Source organism: Lathamus discolor, chromosome Z, assembly GCF_037157495.1.
Source record: "Lathamus discolor isolate bLatDis1 chromosome Z, bLatDis1.hap1, whole genome shotgun sequence".
In the NCBI taxonomy this organism is placed as follows: Eukaryota; Metazoa; Chordata; class Aves; order Psittaciformes; family Psittacidae; genus Lathamus; species Lathamus discolor.
In genome coordinates, this window is record NC_088909.1 from 23901435 (window position 1) to 23928094 (window position 26660).

The 26660-nt window shown below is 46.2% G+C and overlaps 2 protein-coding genes across 5 annotated transcripts; one reads left to right on the forward strand and one right to left on the reverse strand.

The window, feature by feature from the left end:
* Positions 1–2972, reverse strand: THAP11 (THAP domain containing 11). Its single transcript, XM_065661490.1, has one exon. The coding sequence runs from the start codon at positions 2788–2790 to the stop codon at positions 2056–2058; it is 735 nt and encodes a 244-aa protein (XP_065517562.1). The 5' UTR covers positions 2791–2972; the 3' UTR covers positions 1–2055.
* On the forward strand, positions 2839–26022 carry CENPT (centromere protein T). Of its 4 annotated transcripts, XM_065661487.1 has the most exons (14): positions 2839–3239; positions 3787–3907; positions 9984–10089; positions 12740–12873; positions 14298–14328; positions 16101–16243; positions 16707–16955; positions 18675–18743; positions 19474–19521; positions 19624–19683; positions 22307–22397; positions 23188–23343; positions 24109–24213; positions 25667–26022. In XM_065661487.1, exons 1-14 carry the CDS (start codon positions 3063–3065, stop codon positions 25824–25826), a joined length of 1650 nt encoding a protein of 549 aa, XP_065517559.1. In that variant the 5' UTR covers positions 2839–3062; the 3' UTR covers positions 25827–26022. The 4 variants fall into 4 exon arrangements, with proteins under 4 accessions (XP_065517559.1, XP_065517557.1, XP_065517561.1 ...); XM_065661485.1 differs by having other exon boundaries at positions 19474–19683; XM_065661489.1 differs by lacking the exon at positions 16707–16955 and having other exon boundaries at positions 19474–19683.
* Positions 26023–26660: the final 638 nt, after the last annotated feature.

Consider the following 26660-nt stretch of genomic DNA (forward strand, 5'->3'; position numbering starts at 1 on the left):
TAACAAAACAGAATATGCTTTATTAAAATTAAGCATGTTAGCACCTCAGTGTAACCTGGAGAAGTCCAAGTGTCCAGCAGTTAACCAGTCCAGCAGGGCCGAAGGGCTGAACGTCCTGAAGTGCATTCCAATGGTAGAAAAAGTACCACAAGTGTTGTGCCACACACATTCTCAAGAAGCTAGGACATACAACCAGTCTCATTTATGAGGAGAGAGGTTGTGCTGCCTGCTGTCCTGATGGAAGCATATAGATCTGCTGGACTAATTACGTATGTGAAATCAGATGGTGTATCAGGTATCTTCTTTCCACACAAAACCAACCAAAACAATCCAAACTAACCAATTAATCCAAAACCTCACTGCTTTACTCGACTCACAGGAAAATCAGGATATCAGGGAGTTGAAGTTAAGAGCTACATATCAGATCAGAAAAAATAAATTAAAATGAAATAATGGCAAACACTTAGTACATAAAGAGATGTGTAGTATCCTTACAGGCAACCATCCAACTTGGTACACATTAATAGAAAAAAGAGCCATGCATCACATAGCAGGCTGTGACAACCACCGCCTGTAGCTGACTGGGCTGCATCATCACCAGACCAAATCCCACTGTGCCATTTTCTTCAGTCAGAAAAAAACCCACAGTTGTAAAGCTACGTTAGCCAGGGTTACAAAGCTGACAATATTTTCAAACTAAAGAGAACTTCTTACATTTAGAAAATACTTCTAGAAAATTTTGCAAAACTGGCATCCCGACCTCACAAGTGTAATGTACTCTGGTCATGGGACAAAGATCTCACAGGGGCGGAGGCCCCTGGGCATTCCTCCCTCTAGTGCAATTATGGGCACACTGTGGTGAACTGCACTTGTTCTCAACACCCACCGCTAGCAAAGCCATACCCTCTTACATACACACTGCCACTGAGCTATGGAGGTGCACCAGATAACCCTTCTTCCTTCTCTGAAGTGCTGAGGTACCTGTTCCACCAGCTAACCAGCAGTGTGTATTCAAGCCCAAAGAGTGGCCTTGCTGCCCTCATACCACCCTCTGTCTAGCCAACGTTGATTTGGTTTCCTGTTGCTGAAAGTGAAGGGACTAACGCTGGCTAGAACCAGAAACTACACAATCATTCCACATGGTTTGTTATAATAGTCTTAAATCTCAGTTTAGAATACACAAGCATGTTTCAGTAAGGTCTCGCCTAATGTACAGATTATTAGTCATGCTGACTAGTTTAGGATTAGATAGCAAGGATTTGCAACCACTGCAGATAAATTCGCTTTGCTTCTGTTCCATCCTGAACGAAAGCCAAGGATTTCAATCCCAACATGTTACAAAACCTCCGTTTCATGAGGAGTTCTTAAGCTGATGAGATAAAACTCCAGCTGTCAAATGCCACCACACTCTTTGTACCAGACTGTAATCCTTACTCAGTGTTGAGACATCTGTAACAAATACATGTGCACTGCAGAGAAAGCAGAAACTATATAGGACGAGCACTCTTTAACCTACGGATTCTTTCACTCTAGAAACAGCAGTCTTTTATGGCATCAGTAATTTACTGAAGAAACACATCACCCTGAGAGGGTTTATAAAGCTTTCCTCATGCCTCTGCTATGCAAGGCCAAAGACGACATCCTTGTTCATTTCTATGAAGGGCTCGGTGCCAACCACGCTTCCAGCTGCGCCTTCTCCAGGGTAGTGTTGCTGCTACCTCACTTACCACGGGCGAGTTTATTTGCTGAAAACCGACACCCTGCTTCCACTTGGTGGTCCCATCCGCACTACGAGAAGCGCTTTCTGCCACTGTCGCCACGGAGGGCTAAGCCTGGGGAGAACGGTAACGGGGCTTGGCACTGAGGCGACAGCGGACGCCCCGTCTAGGAAGGAGGATCCCTACGGCGCGGGTATGCTTCAGTGGGGGCAGGAGGAACCGGGCAGAGAGGGCCGGGTCGGGGCCGCAGCCCGCGCAGTCCCCGCTCTGCCAGGGCACCTCCCCGAGGGCGGCGGAGGCTCCGCAGTGCAGAGCCCCGAGCCGGGCGCCAGCAGCCTCAGAGGCCGTGGCGCTTGCGGGTCCCGGCGCTGGCGGCGTGGAGCAGCCGATCCTTCTCGCGGATCTCCTCACGGAGCTGGGCCTCGGCCAGGCGCAGGCGGCGGATGCTGCCCTTCATCTCCTTCATCTTCACCTCCAGCAGCGCGATGATGTCGCGCTGCTCGTTCAGCTTCCTCAGCAGCTCCTCAGACGTGGTGCCCGACGACAGCGAGTACGAGTGGTCCGGGGGACCGCCCTCCAAAGGGCCCTCCTCCCCTGCCGCCAGTAGCCTCCCGGGGCCAGGCCCCACGGTGGCCCCGGGCCCGAGCTCCACCTGCACCGTCAGGTCGATGGGCTTCACGTCCTCTGCCGCGCCCCCTGCCGGGACCGCGACGCCAGCGGCAGCAGCGGGGCCCTGCGCGGCGGCAGTAGCGGCGGCGGCGGCGGCGGCGGCGGCGGGGCGGGGGCGGCGGGCGGCCCGCTGAGCCTTGCGCTCGTTGACGCCGCGCAGCGGGAAGATGGTGGGGACCCGCACTAGGTAGGACTTGCGGCCGCCCTGGAAGTGCTCGCTGCAGACGCGGTGGCCCGTGGTGGGCTGGAAGGTGCTGAAGCAGCCGCTGACGCCCGCCCGGGAGACGTTCTTCAACCAGAGGCGCCGCAGCTCCTCGTCCTTGGGGAAGGTGTAGAAGTGCAGCGCCTTGTCGCGGTGCGAGTTGTTGTAGCAGCCCGGCACGCAGCAGGTGAAGCCCGGCATGGCGGGGCGGGGGGGAACGGCCGCGAGGGGGGGCCCGCCGAACTACAGCTCCCACAAGGCCAACCGCGGCCTCTCGCCGCCGGCCGACACCGCCCGCCGCGGCCGCACCGGAACTACGCGGACCACAATGCACCACGGCGACAGCGCCGAGCCGGAACTACCCGCCCCACACTGCGCTGCTCCCCCGCCCCCGCCGTGGCCCCGCCCGCTCCCGTGAGGCGACGCGCGGGCGCGCTGTTAGACTGTCGTGACGGCCCGCCTTAGTGGTCGCCATGTCTGCCCGCGGCTTCATGACCGGAGCGGCAGCTGTATCCGCCCGCCGCTCATCCTCCCGCCGCTCGTCCGCCGGCGCTACCGGTGTGCGTGCCCGCCGCTCGTCCGCCGGAGAGACCGGTGTGCGTGCCCGCCGCTCATCCTCCCGCCGCTCGACCACCGGAGCAGCAGCCGAGGTGATGTATGGGGCCGGGGAGAGGATACGGGAAGAAGTAAGGGGAGAGAAAGCCGAGGTGGGACCGGCCGGCACGCGCTGCCCGCCCTTCCCGAGAGGAGCTGGGTCCCCGCGGCCTGGCCGGGGAACACAGGGTGCTCCTTGTCCGTTTAATCTGTAAAACGGGCCGAAGACCTGAATTCCGCCCTCGCCGAGTGGCCAGGGCCCTGAGAGCCTCGCATCTCCCTTACGGTTGTGTTCTGTTACCGTTTCTTTTTGCGGCGTTCGCGTGAGCGGCCATGGGCCGTGCCTTCAAGTCTCTCAGGCTTTGGTCCACGATGAGGGATGGTGTGTCACTGTGAACTGTCTCCTGTCCAAAACCGACGTGACAGTAGTGTTAAAAAAGCAAATGTGTTTCCTTGTTCTAACTTGTTTGGGAATTTGGAAGATGTGTTAAGTAGCTTAGCCTGTTACTCGAGGATGCATGATGAATGCTTTTGATGCTAAGGGTCATCTCTGTTGATAAAAATGCAGGTTTTGAGTTGTGTTTGTCTAATGTCTCTCTTTAGACCAGATCTAATCCAGGAAAGAAGAATTTGGGCAGAAGTACTTTGGTGGGGCTGGGACCACAGTTGTCTGATACTACGGATGACACACCACGGACTTTGATCAAGAAAATCATCCACATCTGTAAGTACCCTTTATTTTCAGGAAAGCGGAGAGTGTGGGAATCGCCGGGAGACGAGCTCATTAGATGATGACCGACAAGTCTCGCTTATTGCTAAGCAGATCGATACTTATATACCTTGCTTGCATGTTTATAGTTTGGTTACAGAGAGCTCATTGGCTTACAGCTTTTACATGTTACAAGATCATTGGTTTGTAGCTTCTACATTTTTTGCAGCTACACCGTGCACCCCCCCACCATCCTCCTTCTCATGCACTTATCACTTAGTGGCCTTGGCTGTGATTGGTCATAGTTTGTTGCTGTTTGCCGGTGTCCTTCATTTCCTCATTATCTGGTGTGAGAGGTTTGCACCATCTTCTACATAGATGTCTTGTTTCAGCTCGTTGATGGGAGCATGACCTTTTGACCTTTTTCGACAAGCCAATCCTCCACAATTCCCCCTTTTTCTTTATAAAGGAATAAGGACTGAGTCAGGAGTCGTTGTAAACAAGCAGAACAACATTGCAAAGCATAACAAAGTAACAAACCCCCTATAACTATGAGACCTATAACAGCGAAGCAGCTTGTAAAGCAAACGTATATACAGCTCTATGAAGTGAAACTTCTAAAATCAGCTAAATATTTCTGAAGCGCTATAAGCGGGTTACATAAAAGATAATTTGACAGACTATACAAAAGGTCTTTGTTTCAGCTAACTCTGGCGAAGATGCCTTATAGACTGACAACCACAATACAATTCTACTGTAGGCTCACACTGATGACAAAACTACAGAGTTATCGAAGCACTTGTTGTATCACCAATCTCAGTTGTACCACTGTATGCCTGTGGCCATGGACCGGATCTAGGAGGGCGACCGTGCTCAACGAAAGCTCTGTGTTGATTAAGGAGTTAAGTTCTTCTATTAGTGGCTGTAGCACTCGGCGCAAGCAACGCTCCTCCTGGTCCTGCGACTCAGGGTCCATACACTAGCGCGGAGACGCCGTCACTGGAGCTTCTGCAACAGCCGGTCTTAGTCACTTGGATGGTACCCACAAGGGTCCTGCAGGAGCACAAACACAGGCGTAACCACGGCCCAGATACATTACTTCTGCCGGTCCCTGCCACAGATCTGTATTAGGATCTCGATAGTACACCTTAAAAGAAGGCTTTATCTTCTGTTTGTACAAAGTGCTTAATAACCGCTGGAGTTTGTTCATCACCAAAGATGCATAAATAATTTAACATAATTTCACCCATATAATCAGCATTGATGACACCTGGAACAATGAATAGTCCTTTCAACGCAGATGATGATCTCCCCAGTAGCAAGGCTAGTCTCATAGATTCTTTTAACAATTCTGGACCTAGCTGGACTTGAGCCTCCTTAGTGGAGAACTGTCCAGTTCCCATCAGGTGTTGTAATTGCACCCCAATCAGGGGATCTCCCTGGCCTCGCTGAACTGCAACTTTACCTTCCTTTCTTCTCTCCCCGCCCCTTTTTTTTTTTTTTTTTTTTTTTTTTTTCAAAAGTTGTTCACCCTGCTTTGCACGGCTACAAACAGCAGCCTGCTCGGCAGCAGCTACAGCTGCCTGCCTGCTTCAGCAGCAGCCATAAATACCTGTCAGCAACCACACTTTTGCATTAACTCTTTCTTGCCTGAAATGTTAAACCACTACCTGTTAAAAACTTTTACATGAACACGATAACAAAGAAAATACATAGAACACCATCTGCTCTCATCACACACACACACACACAGACGTATGCATATGGGATCTCACAAGCACATTTCACACAACTACAATATTTGAAACACAAAATCCAGACAATCATTACTCACACTACACAGTTCCACGTACAGAACATGGCATAAGGACTCTGTGAAGACCATCAGGAAACCAGCTCCAACAAGCATCATCCCAGTGTGAGGTGGCAGGCTCAGCCCTAGCGAGCGTCCCCGCAGAGGATCTGCCTCCCTCACATCGCATGAGGTTTGGGCTTTTATACTGATCAAAATGCACACTCATTCTGACACAGGTGGCCAGTCTATGTCAGAAGAAGTGGCCAGCAATATCTATAAAGGTTTCCAAGCATCAATAGAATCATAGACATTTGCTAACTTCTAGTACATGAGTATCACAGAGAGACTGTATCAAATGAGTTGTATATGGGGCCTCAAGTCCACGGTCCGCCACAGTCCGCCACAGTCCTCCCAATACCCCTGATAAGGGCATACGAGAGACCTTCCCACCGCGGGTCTTGATCCAGCACATACATCACAGGGAAAGCACACGATACATCTGCATCCCACACCCATCTCGCTTCTCCCTTTACAGCTGTCCATTTATCATGAGGATCTGGGGGATATAAATTAGGCTTCTTTTCTGGCTCCATGTCAAAAGGATCATCCAGGTCAGCATCAGAATTAACAGGCGTCAGAACTTCAGGAGCAGCAACAGCAGCCTGATGAGCACGCACAGGCTCTTTCTTGGGGTCAATAGGGTCTGGGTCAAAAGAGTGTCTTCATCTCTGTCTTCCTTAATTTCTGTAGGGATCTTTTGAGGTTGTGAAGTTACAAGTGTTTCTACAGAGGTTGCCAGGTCCAAGCCGAGGCTTCCGCTGGTTGCGGGTTGCAAGGGGGTGGAATCATCTGAGCTACAGCGGCAATTTGTTTCTGCATGCGGCCGTTGGTGTACGCGCTCCTGTTGCAGTTTCCCGAACCTCGCCGACACATAGAGGTGTTATGTGAGTTGTTTCGGCATTTCTGACACCACACTCCTGAGACAGTGCATTCTCGGCGGAGATGTCCCATTCCTCCACATCGATAACAGCGTAGAGGGCCGCGGTTACGCTGGCCAAGTGCGGCCGACGCTTGAAGGGGTGCAAGAGCGGCTAACACCTGAGTCTGTGAAGCCTTTGCTTGTTTCTGAATTCCCTCAGCTAGCTGTTTTATGGCATCTACTACCATAGCTTGCGGCCCTGTTGGTTGTGAGGCCATTCTTTCTAATGCTTTCTCTATAGTCCAATTAGCTCCCAAAGTAAGAATAACATTTCGGGTAATGGGGTTGCAGTTTTGTAAAGCACATTGTTTTAACAAGGCTCCCTTCATGTAGTCTGGGACGCCTGCTTTTTCAATAGCTGCAGCAGCTCTGTCTATAAAGGACCCAAATGATTCGTCTCGTCCTTGCTTGATAGCCATATATGAAGGCACACCTCCTGGGTCCTTAACTTGGTTAATAGCTTGCCGTACTAAATTCATAGCTGCTCTACACTTATCAGGTCCTAATAAAGCTTGTGCCTCGGTTCTAAAAAACGGTCCTGTACCCATTAACTCATCCAGGGTTACCCCGTAAAGGGGATCCCCAGGTTGTCTTTGTAAAGCTACGAATCCATGAGCCAGATTTTGCCAATGAGAGTTAAAAAGCAACTGCTGATGTTGTGAGAATATAAGCTTAGCAATACTCTTGCAATCGGATGGTAGCAAGATATGAGCAGTCCAGATATAATCTAACATCTGCTTTACCGGCTCACTGGTGACTCCAAATTGACTGGCCGTCGCTCGTAATTGTGATAACAGTTTCCAATCTAAAGGGGTAACAGTTGCCATCAAACCACCCTGGTGTTGCTGAAAAGTCACCGGGCATGCCAACGAGGTTGCCACCTCATTGTCCCCCTTTTCAAGGCTGTCCTTAGCCACCGCTGCCCAAACCTCCCTTCTTTCTTTAGCTATGGCCTCCACTAGGTCACTTTCTGCCCCAGGGATAGGCTCATTGCTTGAAAGAGGGTTAACAGAGGGCTTTTCTGGTTTTAGAGTCGTAGTGGTGGGGGGAGCTGTTGGTTCCGAAACTGAGGGGCTTGCTCCGGTGTCATCTGCATTTTGTGGAGATGGCAACATTACTTGTGAAAAAGCAGATGGCATTGGAATGGAGGAAGGCCAGTCAATTTCATAACTCCTGTTTTTTGCCTGAGCCGTGAGTGCCTGCTCGGCAGCTTTCTTTTCTGCCTGATATTGTAAAAGTTCATTATGTACCACCCACCATAATTTACCTAACTTTGACTTTAACATCTCTAAAATAGTTCTCCAAATCACCAACAAATGTTTCACAGTGTCACTGCCTTCTGTGGCTGCGTTCTTCGGAGCTTTCCCGATCCCTGCTGTCTTCCCAGCCTTTTGTTTTAACAGGGTATTATATATAGCTTGCCAAATCTTATCTCCAAATTTTCGCCTTTCTGCTAATTTATGGACAGTGTGAGGGTTAACAAAACATCCCTTAGACTGTCCATAAGCTAACAGTCCCTGCAGCTCTTTCTGCAGGTCGATCCCTTTAACCTGCTGCTTTTGTAAGAAGGCAGTAAATAAATCATACGCCGCTTGCCTTTCCATACCTTAGCGCGCTTGTTGCAGCCCCTTCAGGTTTCGGCGGCGCGTATCGGCCGGGCTCGTCTATACGGTCACCCAGGGTCCGGCGCTTAAAATCCTGAGATCTTGGCGCTTTGACCGTCCTGTGGCTGCGATCAGGACCCGAGCAGAACTTACGTCGTCCCACCGTGGTGTTCGAGGGATCGCGTCGGGGTCACCATTTGTGGGAATCGCCGGGAGACGAGCTCATTAGATGATGACCGACAAGTCTCGTTTATTGCTAAGCAGATCGATACTTATATACCTTGCTTGCATGTTTATAGTTTGGTTACAGAGAGCTCATTGGCTTACAGCTTTTACATGTTACAAGATCATTGGTTTGTAGCTTCTACATTTTTTGCAGCTACACCGTGCACCCCCCCACCATCCTCCTTCTCATGCACTTATCACTTAGTGGCCTTGGCTGTGATTGGTCATAGTATGTTGCTGTTTGCCGGTGTCCTTCATTTCCTCATTATCTGGTGTGAGAGGTTTGCACCATCTTCTACATAGATGTCTTGTTTCAGCTCGTTGATGGGAGCATGACCTTTTGACCTTTTTCGACAAGCCAATCCTCCACAGGAGAGGAAAAGGACAATATTTTGGTGGAGTTGGGAACAGATGTTCTTCTGTAGCTTGTTTTTACCTTGTTATGTCAAACAGAAATACAGACCCTTGTGTGGCCAATGTATGTACGTCCTGGGTTTGGCTGTAACAGTTATCTTTCTCCTTCTCAGTAGGTGGTGCAGTGCTGTGTTTAGGCTTTATTCTGAGAGCAATGCTGGTAACACCGATGTTTTAGTTGTTGCTCAGTAGCACTTACCCTGATCAAGGACTTTCCAGTCTCTTGCTTTGCTAGTGATGAGAGGCACAAGAAGCCGTGAGGAAGCAGAGACAGGACACTTGACCCAAACTAGCAAAAGGAGTATTCCATACCATAGCACGTCATGCCCAGTATATAAACTGGGGGAGTCACCCAGAAGTTGGAGATTGCTGCTTGGGTAGGGCTAGATATAGGTCAAGTGCTGAGCAATTGTGTTGGGCATCACTTGTATTTATTGGATTTTTTCCCCTTTCCCTTTTAGTTTCATATTCTTTCCCCTTATGATTTCCCTTATTATTAGTAGCAGTTTAATATTATACTTCAGTTATTAAACTGATGTTATCTCAACCTGTGGGGTTTACATTCTTCAGATTTTCCTCTCCATCCCACCTGGAGGTGGGAGGGGAAAGGGGAGGAGTGAGCGAATGGGTGTGTGGTGCTGAGTTACTAGCTGGGCTTGAACCACAACTGTGTGAAAGCAGAATCACTTCAGTGGCAGCTGAATGAGGACAAGCGATGCAGCTCTGTCTTGAAGACCAGGCCTTACAGTGGCAGTCATATTCTTGAAAATCCTCTTCACTTACTGTAATTGTCCTGGGACCAAGCGCCTAATCCTTGTGCTGCCTTTACCTTTAGGACCATAAGTAAATCACAGAGGTACACATTATCACAAACTCCAGCATATAGGACTCTGTTGGCTTTGTCACTGTACAAGCCATCCTTCTGAGTAGAACCCAAATAGTTTTAACCAGTTCTTTTAACCCATTAATACATGTAACTTACAAAATACAGTGTAGGTTTGTCCACTTTGCTGCATTCTGGCATTCTTGCTGGATTGAACTGTGAAAAATAATAATGTTTTGGTTTGTTGGCAGTTCCACCAGCTTCACCTGTGGTGCCTGACATATCAAAACATGAAGAACCAGAAGTGGCAGCAGAAGAAGCTCAACCAGAACTCTCAACTGGGAGGCTTTCCAACACGTAAGTAATTGTTAAAATTTTTACTTTGATCATTTCTTCTTTTTTTTTTTTTTTTTTTTACACTATAGCTGCAGTTCCGATGATGGGATTGGGGAACAGGATTTCTCTGCTTCTGTTTCAGTGATCAGAATTGTGTTCCATCCAGTGAGGTTTTCATAAATACCTTTCCAGCTTTGAAAGTCATGTAGGAATCACTGGAGCTGAGGGACTGAGAAGCAGGTACTGTGGGCTTGTGCTTAGTCCCCCTACTTAAATACAGACTTCAAATATCTTTTTGCAGTGGAGTTGCTGGTCAGGAGAATCATAGAATCCCAGACTAGTTTGAGTTTGAAGGGACCTTAAAGCTCATCCAGTTCCAACCCCTGCCATGGGCAGGGACACCTTCCACTAGACCAGTTTGCTCCAAGCCCTGTCCAACCTGGCCTTGAACACTGCCAGGGATGGGGCAGGACAGCTTCTCTGGGCAACCTGTGCCAGGGCCTCAGCACCTTCACAGGGAAAGACTTCTGCCAAAGATCTCATCTCAGTCTCCCCTGTGTCAGGTTAAAGCCATTCCCCCTTGTCCTGTCCCTACAGGTCCTTGCCCAAAGCCCCTCTCTAGGTTTCTTGTAGCCCCTTTAGGCACTGGAGCTGCTCTAAGGTCTCCCCTTAAGGAGCCTTCTCTTCTCCAGGCTGAACAAGTCCAGCTCTCTCAGCCTGTCAAGTCTGAATATCAGAAATCTGTAGGTGGGAATGTACTTTCCTCAGTTGTCTGTGACATACTAAAGAAGTTCTTTGATCTCCTCGAGGCTCCAGGCTGCATGCTGACAATTTTGGCTCATAATGAGTGACTGCCGCATCTTATATTCAGAGCACCGGCTGCTGTAGCTTTATACAGTGTTGCTGCTTCTTGATTATCCTTGTTTTGGACTGCTCGGGATAACTTTTTTCCTGTAGAGTGGTTTGGAGCTCAGCTGCTTTTAGTCATTAGCTTCCATTAATATTTTAAGTTACTGGGCCTGGCTGAATTGGGGAGGCTAAAGTATGGTTCATTGACTTCATTATGAAACAGAAGAAAGCCAGTAGTGGTGATAAGTCTTAATTTGCTTTAACCAGTTTTGTCACAATACTGGTGCCCATTTTTGCTTACTGCAAAACAGACTGTTCTGAATGATGTGATTTCCTTTGTAGCTAAACTCTTTACATTGACCACAAGCAGCCTTAAATAAGGTCATGCAGAATACTAAGTGAACTTCTATTGATATTTTCGTAGGGGAAGAAACACCTCAGTTTTCTGTAAGTGTGGCAGCTTGTTGATTTGTATTTTGTTCTTTTTTTTTTTTTTCTTAAATTAAAAAAAGCAATATTATTTTAGTTCTTTCTTGATTTTGCTTATTGGAGTTCTTGAACCTCTTTGTGCTTTTTCTCAGCCTTTCTCAATTGAAAAGCCAAGCCAGCTAATCCGTGCAGGGTTCTGTATTCCATGTGTTAGCTAGTCATTGAATGTAAATAGATGTAGACTTTTTGTTTTAAATCCTTTCTCACAACCTTCCTTTAGTTGATGTGGGCTTTCCTTTGTTTGGACAGGCACTGCCTTCCTTAGCTGTAATAGCGCATTCCAGGAGAGATATGGAAAAAAAAGGCACAATCTTTTCCCTAGTGCTTCAGATCTGTTCCCCATTACAAGCCAGTTAATTCTAACACTTTAGGCTTACATTATAAGAAATGAAACTTAGCTACACTTCTGAGTGGTAGAGAATGTGATTTGTAAGGGGAACAGATTTGTGAACGCGATGGTCTTACCATTCGGTGCGGTGCTGGCACCATCTCACTGCCTGAACGTGAACTTCATGAGAAACAGACTCTTGGAACTTCTCACTAAAGGGGGACAACACTTCCTGATCTTGACCCAGTGCCTGGCTGGGATATGACATGTCCATTCCATGTACTACTGTGCTTTGTTGTACCTACTGTTGTTTCATGATGATGGCTTTTTCATTTCATCCCTCTTTGGATGCAGGAGAGGGACTCTTCATCAGTGACCGTAGTGATAGGACAAGGGGTGACAGGTTGAAACTTAAACAGGGGAAACTGAGATGAGATCTTTGCCAGAAGTTTTTCCCTGTGAGGGTGCTGAGGCCCTGGCACAGGTTGCCCAGAGAAGCTGTGGCTGCCCCATCCCTGGCAGTGTTCAAGGCCATGTTAGACAGGGCTTGGAGCAACCTGCTCTAGTGGAAGGTGTCTCTGCCCGTGATAGGGGGTTGGAACTGGATGAGCTTTAAGGTCCCTTCCAACACAAACAAATTTGGTATTCTATGGTTTACATGGCAATGATTGCCATGCCTAATTACATGGGCAATTAGGAGGGCTGTTAGGAGGAGAGTGCTATGGAGCTTTTTGAAAGTCCACGCTTTTACTCTAGTCTGACCTTTCTGAACCTTGCTGTTTTGAATATACACTCAAGTTTTGATTCTCCTTCTGAAATTTACTTTGATTTAGCAGGAGGGAATGACATGTTCCTGCATTTGCAAAGCTGATCACTTAGTTCCTTAATTCTGCTGCAGCAAGGTCAAATCATTTTAATATGATTTTCAGTGGCATTACAGGGGCCTTTCTGGGCTAGCTAAGTGATGATGTCATCCTCTGTTAAAGGCTTGGTTTGTGTTGGCAGGGAGGAAATGCAGCTGCCAGAGCTTGTTCCTGAGGAGAGAGCTGTCTTCATACCTCGTATAAATAAGGAGACGAAGCAACTCAAAATTTCTGAATTTGAGAGAGCAGTAAGCCAACAACTTGTCCAGAACCAAGGTAAGGCCACAGTGAAAAACTGCCTTGTTCAGCACTACTTTTGCTGTCAGTGGATTTTCATCTGCTACAGTCTAGTTCTTAGTAGCTTCTCAGCTGAGCAGCAATATGTTTGAAAGCAAGATTGCAGCATCTTGTGCAAAGGGCGTAGCAGAGAATGAAAATCCCTTCCTATCAAATTGAAAATAAGCCTTTTTGAGCAAAGTTACAAACTCTGCCTTGAATGTAACGTCTTGACTCTTTTTACAGCTGGGTGTTCTTCGAGGTTTGAAGTATCTCCACACAAAGCAATCCCTGTCTTTCCCTCAGTTCCAGAAACTTGAAAATACAGCAAGCTGCAGACTTGACTGCAGTTACATCAAATAAGTGATACAGTTCTTGTTTGGGAAAAAAGGATCTTGCAGCTTTATGAAAGATACAATGTTTTATGTAGGACTGAATCTTCCATGTAAATACAAATATGCAAAATTTTGTAAATATAATTTTATTTGCAGTTTAACAAAGACAGTTAAAACACCTCCTCTTAGTTTACATATCCTATTGGCACTAGCAACTGGAGTAGAATTCAGGGGTGGGATTCAACTCCAAATTAGAGACCTTAGGGCCAAATTACAGATGCTCTATGTGTGTGTGTACATGAAGTAGCTGGAGTCCTCCTGAAGTTTAGAGGAGGTCTGGTCAGTGGAGTATGGAGGGTGATTTAGCTTACCTTAAAGTAGACACCTACCTTTGATTAATGGTGCTTGGCTGTAATGGGAACATAGACGCCTATGTTTGGATACTTTAATCTGGAGATGAACCCCACCATGACTCACCTGTGGTCAAAAACTCAGCTTGTCTGTCTTTAGCCTGGTACCTCCTCTGAACATGTTCTGGTAAAACGTAGGCAGCTCTGAAAAGCAGACCACTGCATGCTCCAGTATTTTCTAGTATGAGTGTGATTTTTGTCACTGCTTTCCAGGTCTGCTTTCTGCATATTTTGGGGAATTCATGAGTAGAACAAGTTTGTGTTACAGTTTCACAATCTACAATCTGCACAATCTACTTCTGAAGTTTCCAGATGCTTTAGTGTTTGGTTTGTGTTGCTGCAGGGTGGTTATGACTGAGGCCCTAGCCTAGCATCTTGCTATAAATGTAAGATTAATATTATTGAGGGGGAGGGCATGTGCCATATTCAATTTTCTTTGAAATAACTTTTATTACCCTTTTAGAAACTGCTTATTAGAATTCTTATACACAGTTCTGAAATGCAGACTGGAATTTGTAAAGCGAACCCATCATCTAATTCTGTTCTCTCTAAAATGAAACTTCTGAGAATTGTAGCACATAGAAGGAGGACTATTGGGTTGCTCCTGTAGCCTGTGGTGTAGAGAGTAATTTCTCACCTGCTGTGCTTTCTCAACTAACATATCACCAATGTTTTCTAGCTCCATCACTGCTGGACAGCACTGTGGCTGGGTGAGTTTAAACTAAAATGTCTTTACTCGTAGCTGTCCTAACTATAGCTGCCTTGATTCATCATCTCTGTAATTGGGAAGAGCAGTATAGACAGCTGGGTGCGTGATGAAGACCTGTGTCAGTAACAGCACAATCATATACCCTGCCCCCCCTACAGTGATGGCATTTGAATGTGTTACACTACACACCTTGTGATTTTCAGAAATTACGGTTCTGCCCTGTATGCTCAGGTTGGGCTAGCTCGAATTGCTGCTGTCACTCTTCTCTTTACTCAGTAGGATCCCTACTTCTTTCCTTTCATTCTCATGTTCCCAAAAATAAATCAGTACCTAGTAGACCTTAGAATCTTTAATTATCTCTGCCTGTTAATTGTCTCATCACATAAGTTGCATCTATGCAATCTTTAGCCTAACTCCCCTGAACTTTAAAAGCTTCTTAGCAAGTCGGAGAGCTTCTTTTCCTGTGTTACCCATGCACTTTGGTAATGATCCTAGGCATAATTAGCAAATTATTTCACCTTTCTCACTGCAGCCCTTGCCTGTGGCCCCACACAAGGCTATTGCACAGGGCTGCATTCTAAAAACCCATGGGTTGAGATAAGAACAGTTCAGTAATTGAAATAAAAGTAAAATATAATAATACAATAATAATAATGGGAAAGAGAGAGGAAGGAATAAACTTTTCACCCCCAAACCTCAAGTGATGCACAGCACAGTTGCTCACCACCAGATGACCAATCCCCAGCAGCAGTCAGTGCCTCCTGTCAACTCCCCCCAGTTTCTGTCCTAAGCATGATGCTTTGTGCTGTGGAATACCCCTTTGGGTGGTTTGGGGTAGGTGTCCCTCCTGGTTTCTTGTGCCCCTCCTCACTGGCAGTGTATGAGACTGAAAAGTCCTTGACCAGGGCAAGTGCTACTGAGCAATAACTAAACCATCATTATGGTCAGCATTGTTCTCAAACTAAAGCAGAGCTGCACCAGCTACTGGGAAGAGAAATAACTCTGTCCCAGCCAAAACCAGGACAGTACCTACCTACCTACCTATTCCATGCCATTTGTGTCATGGCAGTGCACCAGCACCTTTTCCTGCCTTTCAATGTATGTACCTGTGAATTCTCTGAACCCCCTTTTTCATTAGGCTACCTTGAGAGAGGGAACAAAGGTAGCTGAGCATGGTCAGCTTCTTTAAGATGCAAAACATTTACAATGAGGTACATCTCTTCCAATGCTTTGCAGGTTGCTATCTTAGCTCCTGTCTTAAAAAGTTACAGTGTGTGATAGCTCCACTTCGCTGTGAATACTGATACTAAGCAGCTTCTTAGATTTGGTCTGAAGTCCTCCTACCAACCTGCTGTCATCTAGAGGACAGCTTTAGTCTCAAGCATTTATTTCCCCCCTTTTTTTTTTTTTCTTCTTTTTGTTCTTTAAAACTTATAAAATTCCTGAACCTTTCATCACATGTGTTGTTGCAGCCCTCTCAAGACTGGAGGCTGTAAAGCAGTCTGTTTCCTGGTCTCTGTAATACACATCCTGATGTTATGTCATGGAATTAAACTATTTATTTAAAGTTGGCTGGCATGTAATCTTCAAGTTTTTTGGGGGGAAATTTCTCTTACCTAAGAGATTTGTGATAATAATTGTGATAATGATTGTAATAATTGATAATGATTATGGTAATAATTGTCTTGCTGTTACTGGCACCATGTTTGTAATCTGAGAGTAAAAAGGAGTATGTAAGCTTGGAAAATTATTTTTTCCTTCCTCTTTTGACAGATCTCTTAGCATGTCTCTTGGAAGCTTGGTCAAGCCAGACACTGTCGAAAGGAGACACCTGCACCGGAGGCCAAAGAATCGCAAACCTGTTGACATAAAAGTTTTTGAAGACAAAGTGGAACAGGACATGCTGAGGAGAAAAGGTTTCTTTCATGTTCTTCCTTCTGTTTTGGGAGGGAGTGCCTTCTATAAGGTGGCTTGTAGAAGCAGTTTCTGAAGTGTGGGTCTGTATTTTATGGTTTAAATAGTACTAGCATGCTCACAGAAATCCAGTATAATTTGGGAAGCAGGATTAGAATGAGGCTCTGTATCTGTACTTGCTTTGATTCTGTGTGCTTAAGTATGTGCTCTACCCAGGTTAGTGATTTATACTAGGAATCATTTGATATCATGTTTGTAACTGTGGGTACTGGGGAGACACTTTGGTGGAGAAAGTTTGGGATGCTGAAGTGTGGTGATAACGTTTCAGGTTTTGATCTGTGGAGAATGAATAAAATTTGGTTGAATAATTTCAATTTTGTATTATGCAAGTCCTGCTAATAAATGTGTCTCCTGTGACATTAAACACTTTTTCACATAAAACTTGTTTTAAAACTTTCTAAACAGCACAGAGCTATCTTGTGGACTCAGAAATGTCATCTGGGAGTCAAACAACCATGCTGACAAGTGTAGGTACAGGCAAGAGAAGGACCCAAGGATATTCTCAAGACTTAGTCCTTGATCATGAGCATGTTGACAGTATGACTCCTGTATCTTCAAAATCACCTGAAAACCCACCAGAAAATAAGCAAGATCATTCCCAGTGGACTAACCCAATGGGTCAGCTCTCCGTTTCAGAAGAAGTGGTGGTTGGCAGTGAGTACTATGGGTTAGGACTTGGGGCTTAGCCGGTAATATCTGAAATCACAGGATGGTTAAGATAGGAAGGGACCTCTTGAGGTCATCTTCTCCAACCCCTCTGCTCTAGTAGGGCCACCAAGAGCAGGTTGCCCAGGACTCAGTCACCCTCACAGGGAAAAATTGTTTCCTGATATTCAGACAGAGCCTCCTGTGTTCGAGTCTGTGCCCATTACTTCTTCTGCTGGAACTGGGCACCACTAAAAAGAGCCAGGCTCTATCTGCTTTACACTGTCAGTTGAAGCTCCCTATGCTTTCCATGAAGTATGGACAGCTGATGTTTCATTTAGGGTTTTTTATGATCTTTTATCAAAAGGGCCATGGTATTTAAAAAATGGTTGGTGAATTCAGTACTACTCAAGCCAGGAGAAGAGTTTGTGCTCTGGAAACCTTAGAAATTAATTCCTAGTGGACTGTTGCAACATACTCTGCTTCTGGAGGATTGTCTGTGGCATGCTGGAGGGAAAGGTTGTGTTGAAAGGGCAAGAGAAGAGATCTATAGAAAAAAGTTGGTTGCTTTGAAGAGTCCAGCGGTAGGCACTGTGAGAACAAATAGAGAGATAACATGGAGGTAAGTGTGGAGGACATGGAATAGGGGACTGGATCAAACGAGGGGAAGAGGAGGAGGGTAAGAGTGTATCTGAAAGATGCTGGAGGTTGTAAGGCATTAAGGTCAAATGTGAATGGTTACCTAGTTCTGCTGTTTTACCCAAGGTAGCTGATGCCAGTGTTGCTCCACAGTTTGAGCTTTCAAAATAGTTGCAAGGACTTTTCCAACTGTTTCCTGAGATTCAGTGTGAACTCTGAGCTGTTCCAAGTAAAGAAGGAATGTGTTCTTGTGTGTACTTCTCTCTGCTTGATTTTTTTTTTTTACTTGCCAGGAAAGCGAAAAGAAAATTTAAAAAGAGACTAGGGGCACATTAATGCTCTTAATTACTAGCTGTTAATAGACGGAGCTCCTCTTTGCTGTCCAGAAGTTCAAGTAAATGTTTGGGGTCCCCAGTCACTCAAAAGCCTAAGAGATCTTTCAGCAAGTCTTTGAGAGATGTTGTGGCCTGTACAATTGAGGTCCTAGATGTAAGTGATACAGAAGAAGAGATGGCTAAGACAGTGAACAGAGTGGGTCAGGAAGAGAATTTCAGAGAGGGTAAGTGCTTTCAGTGTTGGAAGGGAATGCAGTGCTTTAATCTGATTAAGAGTTTTTTTCAGGTGACTCACAGAGTGAAATCAAGACTTAATTGTGCAGTAGATGCTGGAGGTAAAGTGATTGAAGTCTCATCAGAGAGAGACTGATGCTGTGAACATTTCCAGACAAGCTTTCTCAAATGAGACTGTGACTTGCTCATGTGTTTTCTTGTCAGTATTTTCTCACTTCACAGTTCTGCAAATGGAACATAGGTTCATATGTTTTGATATGTCCATAGTACTGATCATCTTCCCAAAGGAAAGATGAATAGCTCCCTCCTGGCAAGGAATGTGTCTGGCTAATCATTCTTTTGGTTTGTATACATTCTAATGCTTTACTATAATTATTTAAGCCATGTTGGCTGTTATCTTTCTTCAGTACTAACCAGCATCTTTTTCTCTTTAGACAAGAGCTTGAAGGGTGCCTTCTAGTAAGTAATGAAGATCCAGTTAAGGATCCTTTTTAAGTCTTTTCCATTGTTCCTTTCACAGAAGCAGCCCCTTCAGAAGAAGAGGGAATAGTAGAAGGAGGTATTGAATACCAAGGCTCTCCTGAGGCTGGTGAGGACAACCTCTAATACTGAATCTCTAACGCCAGAGATGTCTCAAGTCGCATTATTGGCATCACTGCTGGGAGAGATACTTGTTAACTCTGTTTGCATTCTGGAATCCAGGCTAAATACTGGGAAAATAGCAAACTAATGTTAAGCATTTTAAACTGAAAGATTGCATTCTGCTCAAGTGGGACTGAAATTGCTTTGGCAATAGTGTTTACAAATACGTAATTGCAGAAGGCATCTTCAGTTAAAATTTACCAGAGGAAGTTCCAGAATCAGGCAGAGATTGATAAAATTTGGAGATCTTCTGAGTGTGTTGGCAAATCAGGATCTCTCAAGTTACTTTCCCTGAATGCTTGAGTCTTCTGTGTTCAACATGCTGCATTAAGGCTTTGATAAGACTTTTTTTGAGATAAAAGTACTTACTAAATGGAGTTCATTTCCAAAGGAGCTCAGATAAAAATTGCACTCAAATCTCACGGTCTACTCCACATTACTAACTGCTGTTTTTTTGTTTTGTTTTGCTTTTTTTGACACCTAGATGTAGCAGAGGGAAAAGCTGAGGGTTTTCAATTTTTTAGCTTGTCTAGTTTAGTGTGCTGACGCTCTATCCTTGAAGATAGGAATATAATTGATGGCAGTGTTGTCAGGAATGGAAAGTTGGGTTTTGTTCTTATGAGTGCTCTGAAATTTTGGCTAAGATACTTGTTTCAGTGATGTATTTTTACTGTTAGGAAATCTAGAGCATGAGATTGCCCAAGATATTGGAGCTGGAAGTCTGAGTAAGCATTCTAATCCTACCTTCTCTGAAAAATCTGGGATGGAGCCCTTGAAGGATGCTGTTGAACAAGCAGATGAACTAGAGGACCCGGCTATTTTGATAGGATTGGATAGTCTAGAAGAAGAGCCTACTGAGGATGAAGCTGGAGACCCTGAGAATAAACGTAAGTAGTACCTTCAGCAGTAGCAGAGGCAGCTGGAGAAATTTTTCCATTATTTCTTGATAGATTAGGTAACAACATAGGATAATAACATTATTAACTGTTTAGTCCATTAAGTAGTCTAGGGGAAGCTTTGGCTGCTGTTTCTAGGGCTAGAGTTTACTGCCTCATCAGGTGCTTCAGGGACCTAGATCATCTTGTACTTTTTAAGCTGAAAGTAATGGAAGTGTACAAATAGATGAAACCGAGTATAAAATGGTTTTATAGAAGTGACATAGGGATATCATAGAATAGTTAGGGTTGGAAAGGACCTTAAGATCATCTAGTTCCAACCCCCCTGCCATGGGGCTGGGACACCTCACACTAAACCATGTCACCCAAGGCTCTGTCCAACCTGGCCTTGGAACACTGCCAAGGATGGAGCATTCACAACTTCCCTGGGCAACCCATTCCAGTGCCTCACCACCCTTACAGTAAAGAACTTCCTCCTTATATCCAGTCTAAACTTCCCCTGTTTAAGTTTTAACCCGTTACCCGTTGTCCTATCACTACAGTCCCTAAAGCATAGTCCATCCCAGCATCCCTATAGCCCCCCTTCAGATACTGAAAGGCTGCTATGAGGTCTCCATGCAGCTTTCTCTTCTCTTTTATTCCTTCTTTCCTGACTCCTAACTTCATACGAACTTCGTAATGTCTTAGCATGGAACTGCTGCTTCCACAGCCATTCATGAGTCTAGACTTGAAACCTAATATAGAACCCCATATTTTATATGTGCAGCTACAGATTTCCTTTCCAATTAACCAAAAGAGTAGGCTGGTTTTCCAGAAAGCTAGAAATGTCTGTTCCTAAACAGTCCTTCAGACACTGCATCAGTCTGTTCTGATGCCCCAAGAGTAGTTGCACCCTTTGGAAGAACTCACACATCAGACTGACTTCTCTTTGATCAAGGCCATTTTTAAGGATGGCCAGAGTGTGTTTTGTGGTGGTTTTGGCACCGGTCTTAAAGTCTTTTGACATACAATATACACCCTGACATAAAACTGAACTGAGGACAACATAAAAGAATCCTATTGCCAGGATTTGAGGCATTGTGGGGAAATTCAGCTGTAATGAGATACCAGACCTGTATACATTTGTGCAATGTGGAAGGCACAAAGATGACTGTTCTGCTGGCACACTTCTGCCACAAGGAAAGCTGTGAGGGTTTTTAGGGTGTCTACAACAGTGTGTCAGTGTGGTTGTCTTTAACACAGCTATAGGAAGGGATGGAAAGGTCTCGATGAAGAGATCGCTGCTGGCAGGCTGAAACAAAAAGAGTAGCATCTCTTCCTGTTTAACATCTTGGTTGGTGACAGAGTGGGATTGAGCACCCTCAGGAAGTTTGCTAATGACACCGAGCTGTGTGGTGCAGTCAACATGCTGGAGGGAAGGGATGGCATCCAGAGGGACCTGGACATACTGGAGTGTTGGCCAATGCCAACCTCAGCACACACGCTACCTGCCAGCGTGTGCACACGCTGTGTGTATTAGCATGTATGTGCAACATCTGCATGCACGTACAATATCTAGCAGTGCGCACTTGCAGTCCAGAACCCTGCCATGTGCTGGTCTGCATCCCCAGAGCAGGAGCACCAGCACGAGGGAGGGGATTCTCCCTCTCTGCTCCTCTCTGGGAAGACCCCACTTGGAGTACTGTGTGCAGTTCTGGTGTTCTCAGTATAAGGAGGACATGGAGCTGTTGGAGCAAGTCCAGAGGAGGCCACAAGGATGATCAGGGGCTGGAGCACCTCCCATATGAAGACAGGCTGAGAAAGTTGGGGCTGTTCAGCCTGGAGAAGGGAAGCTGTGTGGAGACCTCATAGCAGCCTTCCAGTATCTCAAGGGGGCCTACAATGATGCTGGAGAGGGACTCTTCATCAGGGACTCATCATGCAGCGACAGGACAAGGGGTGGTGAGTTTAAACTGGAACAGGGGAGATAAAGGTTAGATATAAGGAAGAAGTTCTTTATTGTGAGGGTGGTGAGGCCCTGGCACAGGTTGCCCAAAGAAGTGGTTGGACAGAGCCTTCGAGCAGCCTGCTCTAGTGGAAGGTGTCCCTGCCTGTGGCAAGGGGTTGGAACTGGGTGAGCTTTAAGGTCCCTTCCAACTCGAACAAGTCTGGGATTCTGTGATACTCATAGACTGGCCCTTGTAATGTGATTTTTGTTGCTGTGTTAATGAGAATTTGACACTGATTTGGCAGGATGGTTGTGTGTTATGAGAGTTTGACACTGATTTAGCAGGATGGTAAGGAGGTAGTTTGCAGACTTTGAAGCTCTCTATGGGAAAAGAGGCAGCAGCTTTGGCAGCCTCAGTCCACTCAGCCAACAGCCCCTGCAGCCTGACCCTGAGCATGTCCAGCACACGAGGGAAGCCACCAGCCGATGTGGCAGCAGGTGGGGTGGCATTGCAGCAGGAGGCAGTTGCTCTGGTTCTGTATGCTGTGGAGCAACAGCCTGGGCAAAGGCAGCGTGGCACCAGAGCTCGTGTGAAAAGCTGGCTGGGCTTCTGTCTGCTGCTACAGCACTGCCTGCTGAGGAGCTCTGAAAGTAGACTCCAGTTCCTTAAGTACATTTTGTCCACAGAGGATTTAATGAAGGCGCCCCCATTTGTCCATGCTGCAGCCTCCAGGCCACCACTGTTAACTCCATCACTTGCAAAACCTGCTGCTCCGGAGTAAGTATGAGGAACCTTCAGTTGTGGCCTGGTAGAGGTGTCTCTGGGAGGTGTGAATGCCAGGGGAAGTGGGTTGAACCCTGCTGCATTGTTTGTCTTGTGCTTTATCAGCTGCAGCAGGGAGTAAAGAGTCCAGCCACTGTTTTAGCAATTGAATAAAGGTCTATCAAGCAAATGTCATCAGAACCACTAACAGCAGGGCCTGGGGAACTTTTCTAGTCCATGACTTTATATTTTTGTTTATTGAAGCAGTAAATGGTAAAACCAAATTCTTGTGCCCTTTCCTGCTGTGAACAGAGATGAATAATTGCTTCCAGAGTTGCTGGATGATTACTCTAATCATGAATAGTAAAATATATTTATAAAATAGAAAAAGGAGTCCTTGATAATCTGCTGAAGTGGAATGATGTTAAAATTATGACAGTGGAATAGAGGTGACCTGTGGATGCCTCAGACTTGTACTCCTGCTACACATCCTACAGGGATGCGATGAAAACTGCACTGGTATACTGGAGAGAACGCTGGTTTGCCAACTATTTGTTATGCTGACATGCTTATCTTGGGAAATTCAAGCTGGATTGCTTCTCCCAAGGTCATGATGCCATGTGAACTGTTCACAAACTGAAATTCATGGGCATGAGGGATTTGAAGAATTGGGAGGGAGAAAAAATTAACAGCTCAAAGTAGTTCCTTCAATTCAGCATAAGGTTTGCCCAAACTCAGCACTGTGATCTCTCCCTCTGCTCTGTGTTTGTTCATTTGATGTGTGCATTTTCGTTTTGCCTCAAAGGCCTCCTCTGCAGCCACAGCAGGCAAAGCCAGTTGTAAAGTGCTCATGGAAAAAACCTTTGGAGCCTAAAATGTCAAGTAGTTCGATAAAGAGCGTATTTAAGGACTACGCAAAAATGCCAGTGGCCACAGAATCGTTCAGAATTGTTGAAAAATGGTAAGTGGCAACAAACTGCTTCCATTCTCACTCATTTTAGTGGCTTTTTTTTTGTTGTTTTTTTTTTTTGTTTGCTTGTTTTGGCGGGGTTTTTTTGTGGGTTTTTTTTTTGTGTGTGTGTTTTGGGTTTTGTTTTGTTTTTTGTTTGGTTTTTTTTTTCCCTTCTGGTCCTCTCCTGAAATAACAAACGCATCAGGAGGGCTGCTGGCAAGCAAAGAGCCCTCCTTCTTCAGGTGGGGAAAGTCACAGGAGCTGTGGTCAACAGGAAGACAGAAACGTGGCAGGTGATGTTGGTCTCCATGTGGCTCTGGAAAACTGTTCTTGTGCTGGGCAAGGTGAAAGTGTCCCACTTGTGCACTGTTACATGGGGATCCCTTTTTCTCAGTTTCTTGAATTCGTGGACCATGTTACCTTCATGAGTAAGACCTGTGGGTTGTTTGAACAGCAATACTGCAAGAGCCAACAGTCTGATCCTCAGTGCTGGTTTTCCCCTGGGGTTAACTGCTGTTCTTGCACATGTGGGCAGTTTGGGAAGGGTTCTGGCTGCAGTCGTGCAACTCATTTGCAGCTGTCTTGGCTGTAAAGGTCCAGGGCACCCAGGCTGAGAAGCCAAACTTTGTTCCAGGGCTGGAGTTTCTTCTCCCACAGTTTTCAGTGACAGGCTGTGACCTACACAGTGAGCAGCTCTGGTGCAGCTTGCCCTACAGAAGTGGGTGCGTAGCTGGTGCTCACACACTCCACAGCCTGACCTCAATCCTCCTTCAGCACCAAGAAATACTTCAAGCAGCTCTGGAGTGATCTGTCAGCTTTCGCCACCCATGCCGGGAGGAAGACAGTGGAAGTGTCTGACATAGAAGTCCTCATGAGAAGGTAATGGGAGGGTTGTCTTTGACTTGTAGTAATCTTATGTGGTGCTTTGATAGCCCAGTAAGGCGGTCATTGCCAGGGTGTGCACTAGCAGTTAAGTATTTTAGCAGTAAGTGTGGTATTGTGTGATCTGCACAATGCCACTTGACCTTCTGTCCCAGGAAGGAATTGGTGGACTTGGGTTATTATACTCCACAGTGGTGGAGGGGCAAGAGTAAGTAGTGAGGGGTTGGGAGCACAAGGAGTCAGCTGAGAAACTAGTAGCAAGAGGAGGGGCATATATGCAAGGGTGAAGCAGTTACAGCTGCAAAATAGGTAGTGTTAGTCGTAAAGCAGAGGTTGGGCTGCATCGTTTGCATCCTTGAGTGACTTCTGTTAAAAGCACTCACAATGGAAACAATGTGAGCATTTCCACGTGTCCTGCTCTCTGGTTTGATCACTTACTCTTACAAGCAACACCCCACTCTCCCTGCTGCTGCAGCTGCTGGTACTTGGGGTTCAACCTGGCAGCTCCTCTGCAGAGCAGAAGGAACTTCTGGCCTGGGAGGCCAGGGCTGGCCTCTCCTGGCAGTGGTGCTCCCTGGCCAGCAGCCTGGAGGGATGGTTCTTAGAGCATCTTCCCCTGCTGCTCTTCTCCTGCTGCCCCATCTCATGCCTGAATTTACTTTGTGCTGTTACCAAAACACAGGAATGTGCTCTTGGCTTGGGAGCCCTCTTCAGTTCAGTGGGACCCAAAACAGTCATCACTCATTTCAAGTCATCACTCTAGGTTATTATTTCTTGTTTTCACTGGGTTTCAGATGGGATGTTAAAGTCATCCGAGGGATTGTGCAGGGCATGCCTGGTTGAGGGCATTGGTTCTGCATGGGCCTGTGTGATGGACCTGGGGCTGTTGGTTAGAAATAATCACCTGTTGCTGTCCTGGAGATTTTCATTTTCCCACCTGACAGGCGTGTGCTGATGTTAGTATGAACAGGCTTTGGTTTTGTTGGCCATGGTTGAAGATTCTGAACATGTATTATTTTACCTTTTTGTAGATGTCTAGGGGTTTTTGACAAGGGCCTGTAGGGACAGGACAAGGGGGAATGGCTTTGACCTGACAGAGGGGAGATTGAGATGAGATTTCAGAAAGAAGCTCTTCCCTGTGAGGGTGGTGAGGCCCTGACAGAGGTGTGCATCCGTGTGCTGGCCCTTGCCATGGTGAGCATGTAGCTCTTTGGGAGCTGCTGCAGTTAGCTGCTGTGTCCCTGTGTGTGCAGATGAGCCTGGGCTCTGCGCTGTGCACAGGACCTGGAGCATTGCCTGCAAGTAGGAGTCTGTATCTGTCACAGCAGCTACAGCATTTCAGCTGTGAAATGCAAAACAGCCGCTGCAAGAAACTTTACAAATTTTACTCTTGAGTAGAAACACTTTTCACTAATAACTGTCTTCTTTGCTCTCCTCTTTCTGAACCAAGACAAAGGCTGGTGACAGATGAGATACCGCTGCATGTGCTGATTGAGCGTCACCTCCCTCTGGATTACAGGAAGCTCCTGATTCCAGTTGCTGTGAGTGGAAATAAAGTGATCCCTGAAATTAAACACAGCAGCAGCCGCAGGCTGTGGAAAGATGCCTGATGGCTGGCACTGCTCTGTGCAATGGTTTTCTACCAGTAATCAGTTGGGCGGTGAGCAGTCGATGTCATCTGGAGATGACGTTGTGCTGTGGCTGTCACCAATTGTTACCACAAATAATTTGACTGTCCTGAATTTGTTGTAACCTTTGAATGTTTGTGCATCATGATAAATAAAGTATGTGTTCTGCACGATGAAATGTTGCTTATGGAAGTGGGCTTAAAGGCTGCTGCATTTAAACTGACAGAGGGAAGACTGAGATGAGATCTTGGAAAGCTCTTCCCTGTGAGAGTGGTGAGGCCCTGGCACAGGTTGCCCAGAGAAGCTGTGGCTGCCCCATCCCTGGCAGTGTTCAAGGCCAGGTTAGACACAGGGGCTTGGAGCAACCTGCTCTAGTGGAAGGTGTCCCTGCCCATGGCAGAGTGTTGGAACTGGATGAGCTTTAAAGGTCCCTTCTAACACAGATCAGTCTGGGGTTCTTTGTGTTGGGATGTGGGAAGAGGAGCCAAGGAGAAAAAAGCTTTGGAATAAAGGCACATGCATGAAAAAATTTTCAGTAGATGTTTCTCCCTGTCCAGCATGTTTGAGCTCCCTTGTCCCAGGCTTCTTGTGTACCTTTGAACTCTGAGTTACTTTGGAATGAACCTGCTTAGGAAAAGAAGCCTTCCTAAACTTTGTACAACATCTATGAGACCTTGGTGGGTCTTAATTTAGATGTGAAAAGAGAGTGAAATAACCACTTAACAGTGTCCACCTGGTAAAATGGGTGTGAATAAGCTGCCCTTTGCTGATCCAAGGCTGATGAAGGAAAGTGGCTGGGAAGCACTGCAGGTCATA

Coding starts and splice junctions, on each gene's coding strand:
- CENPT (XM_065661485.1), top strand. CDS start 3,063: ATGTCTGCCCGCGGCTTCATGACCGGAGCGGCAGCTGTATCCGCCCGC. Junction 10,090..12,739: donor ACTGGGAGGCTTTCCAACAC/GTAAGTAATTGT, acceptor TTGTGTTGGCAG/GGAGGAAATGCAGCTGCCAG. Junction 18,744..19,473: donor CCAAGGCTCTCCTGAGGCTG/GTGAGGACAACC, acceptor TTTTACTGTTAG/GAAATCTAGAGCATGAGATT.
- THAP11 (XM_065661490.1), bottom strand. CDS start 2,790: ATGCCGGGCTTCACCTGCTGCGTGCCGGGCTGCTACAACAACTCGCAC.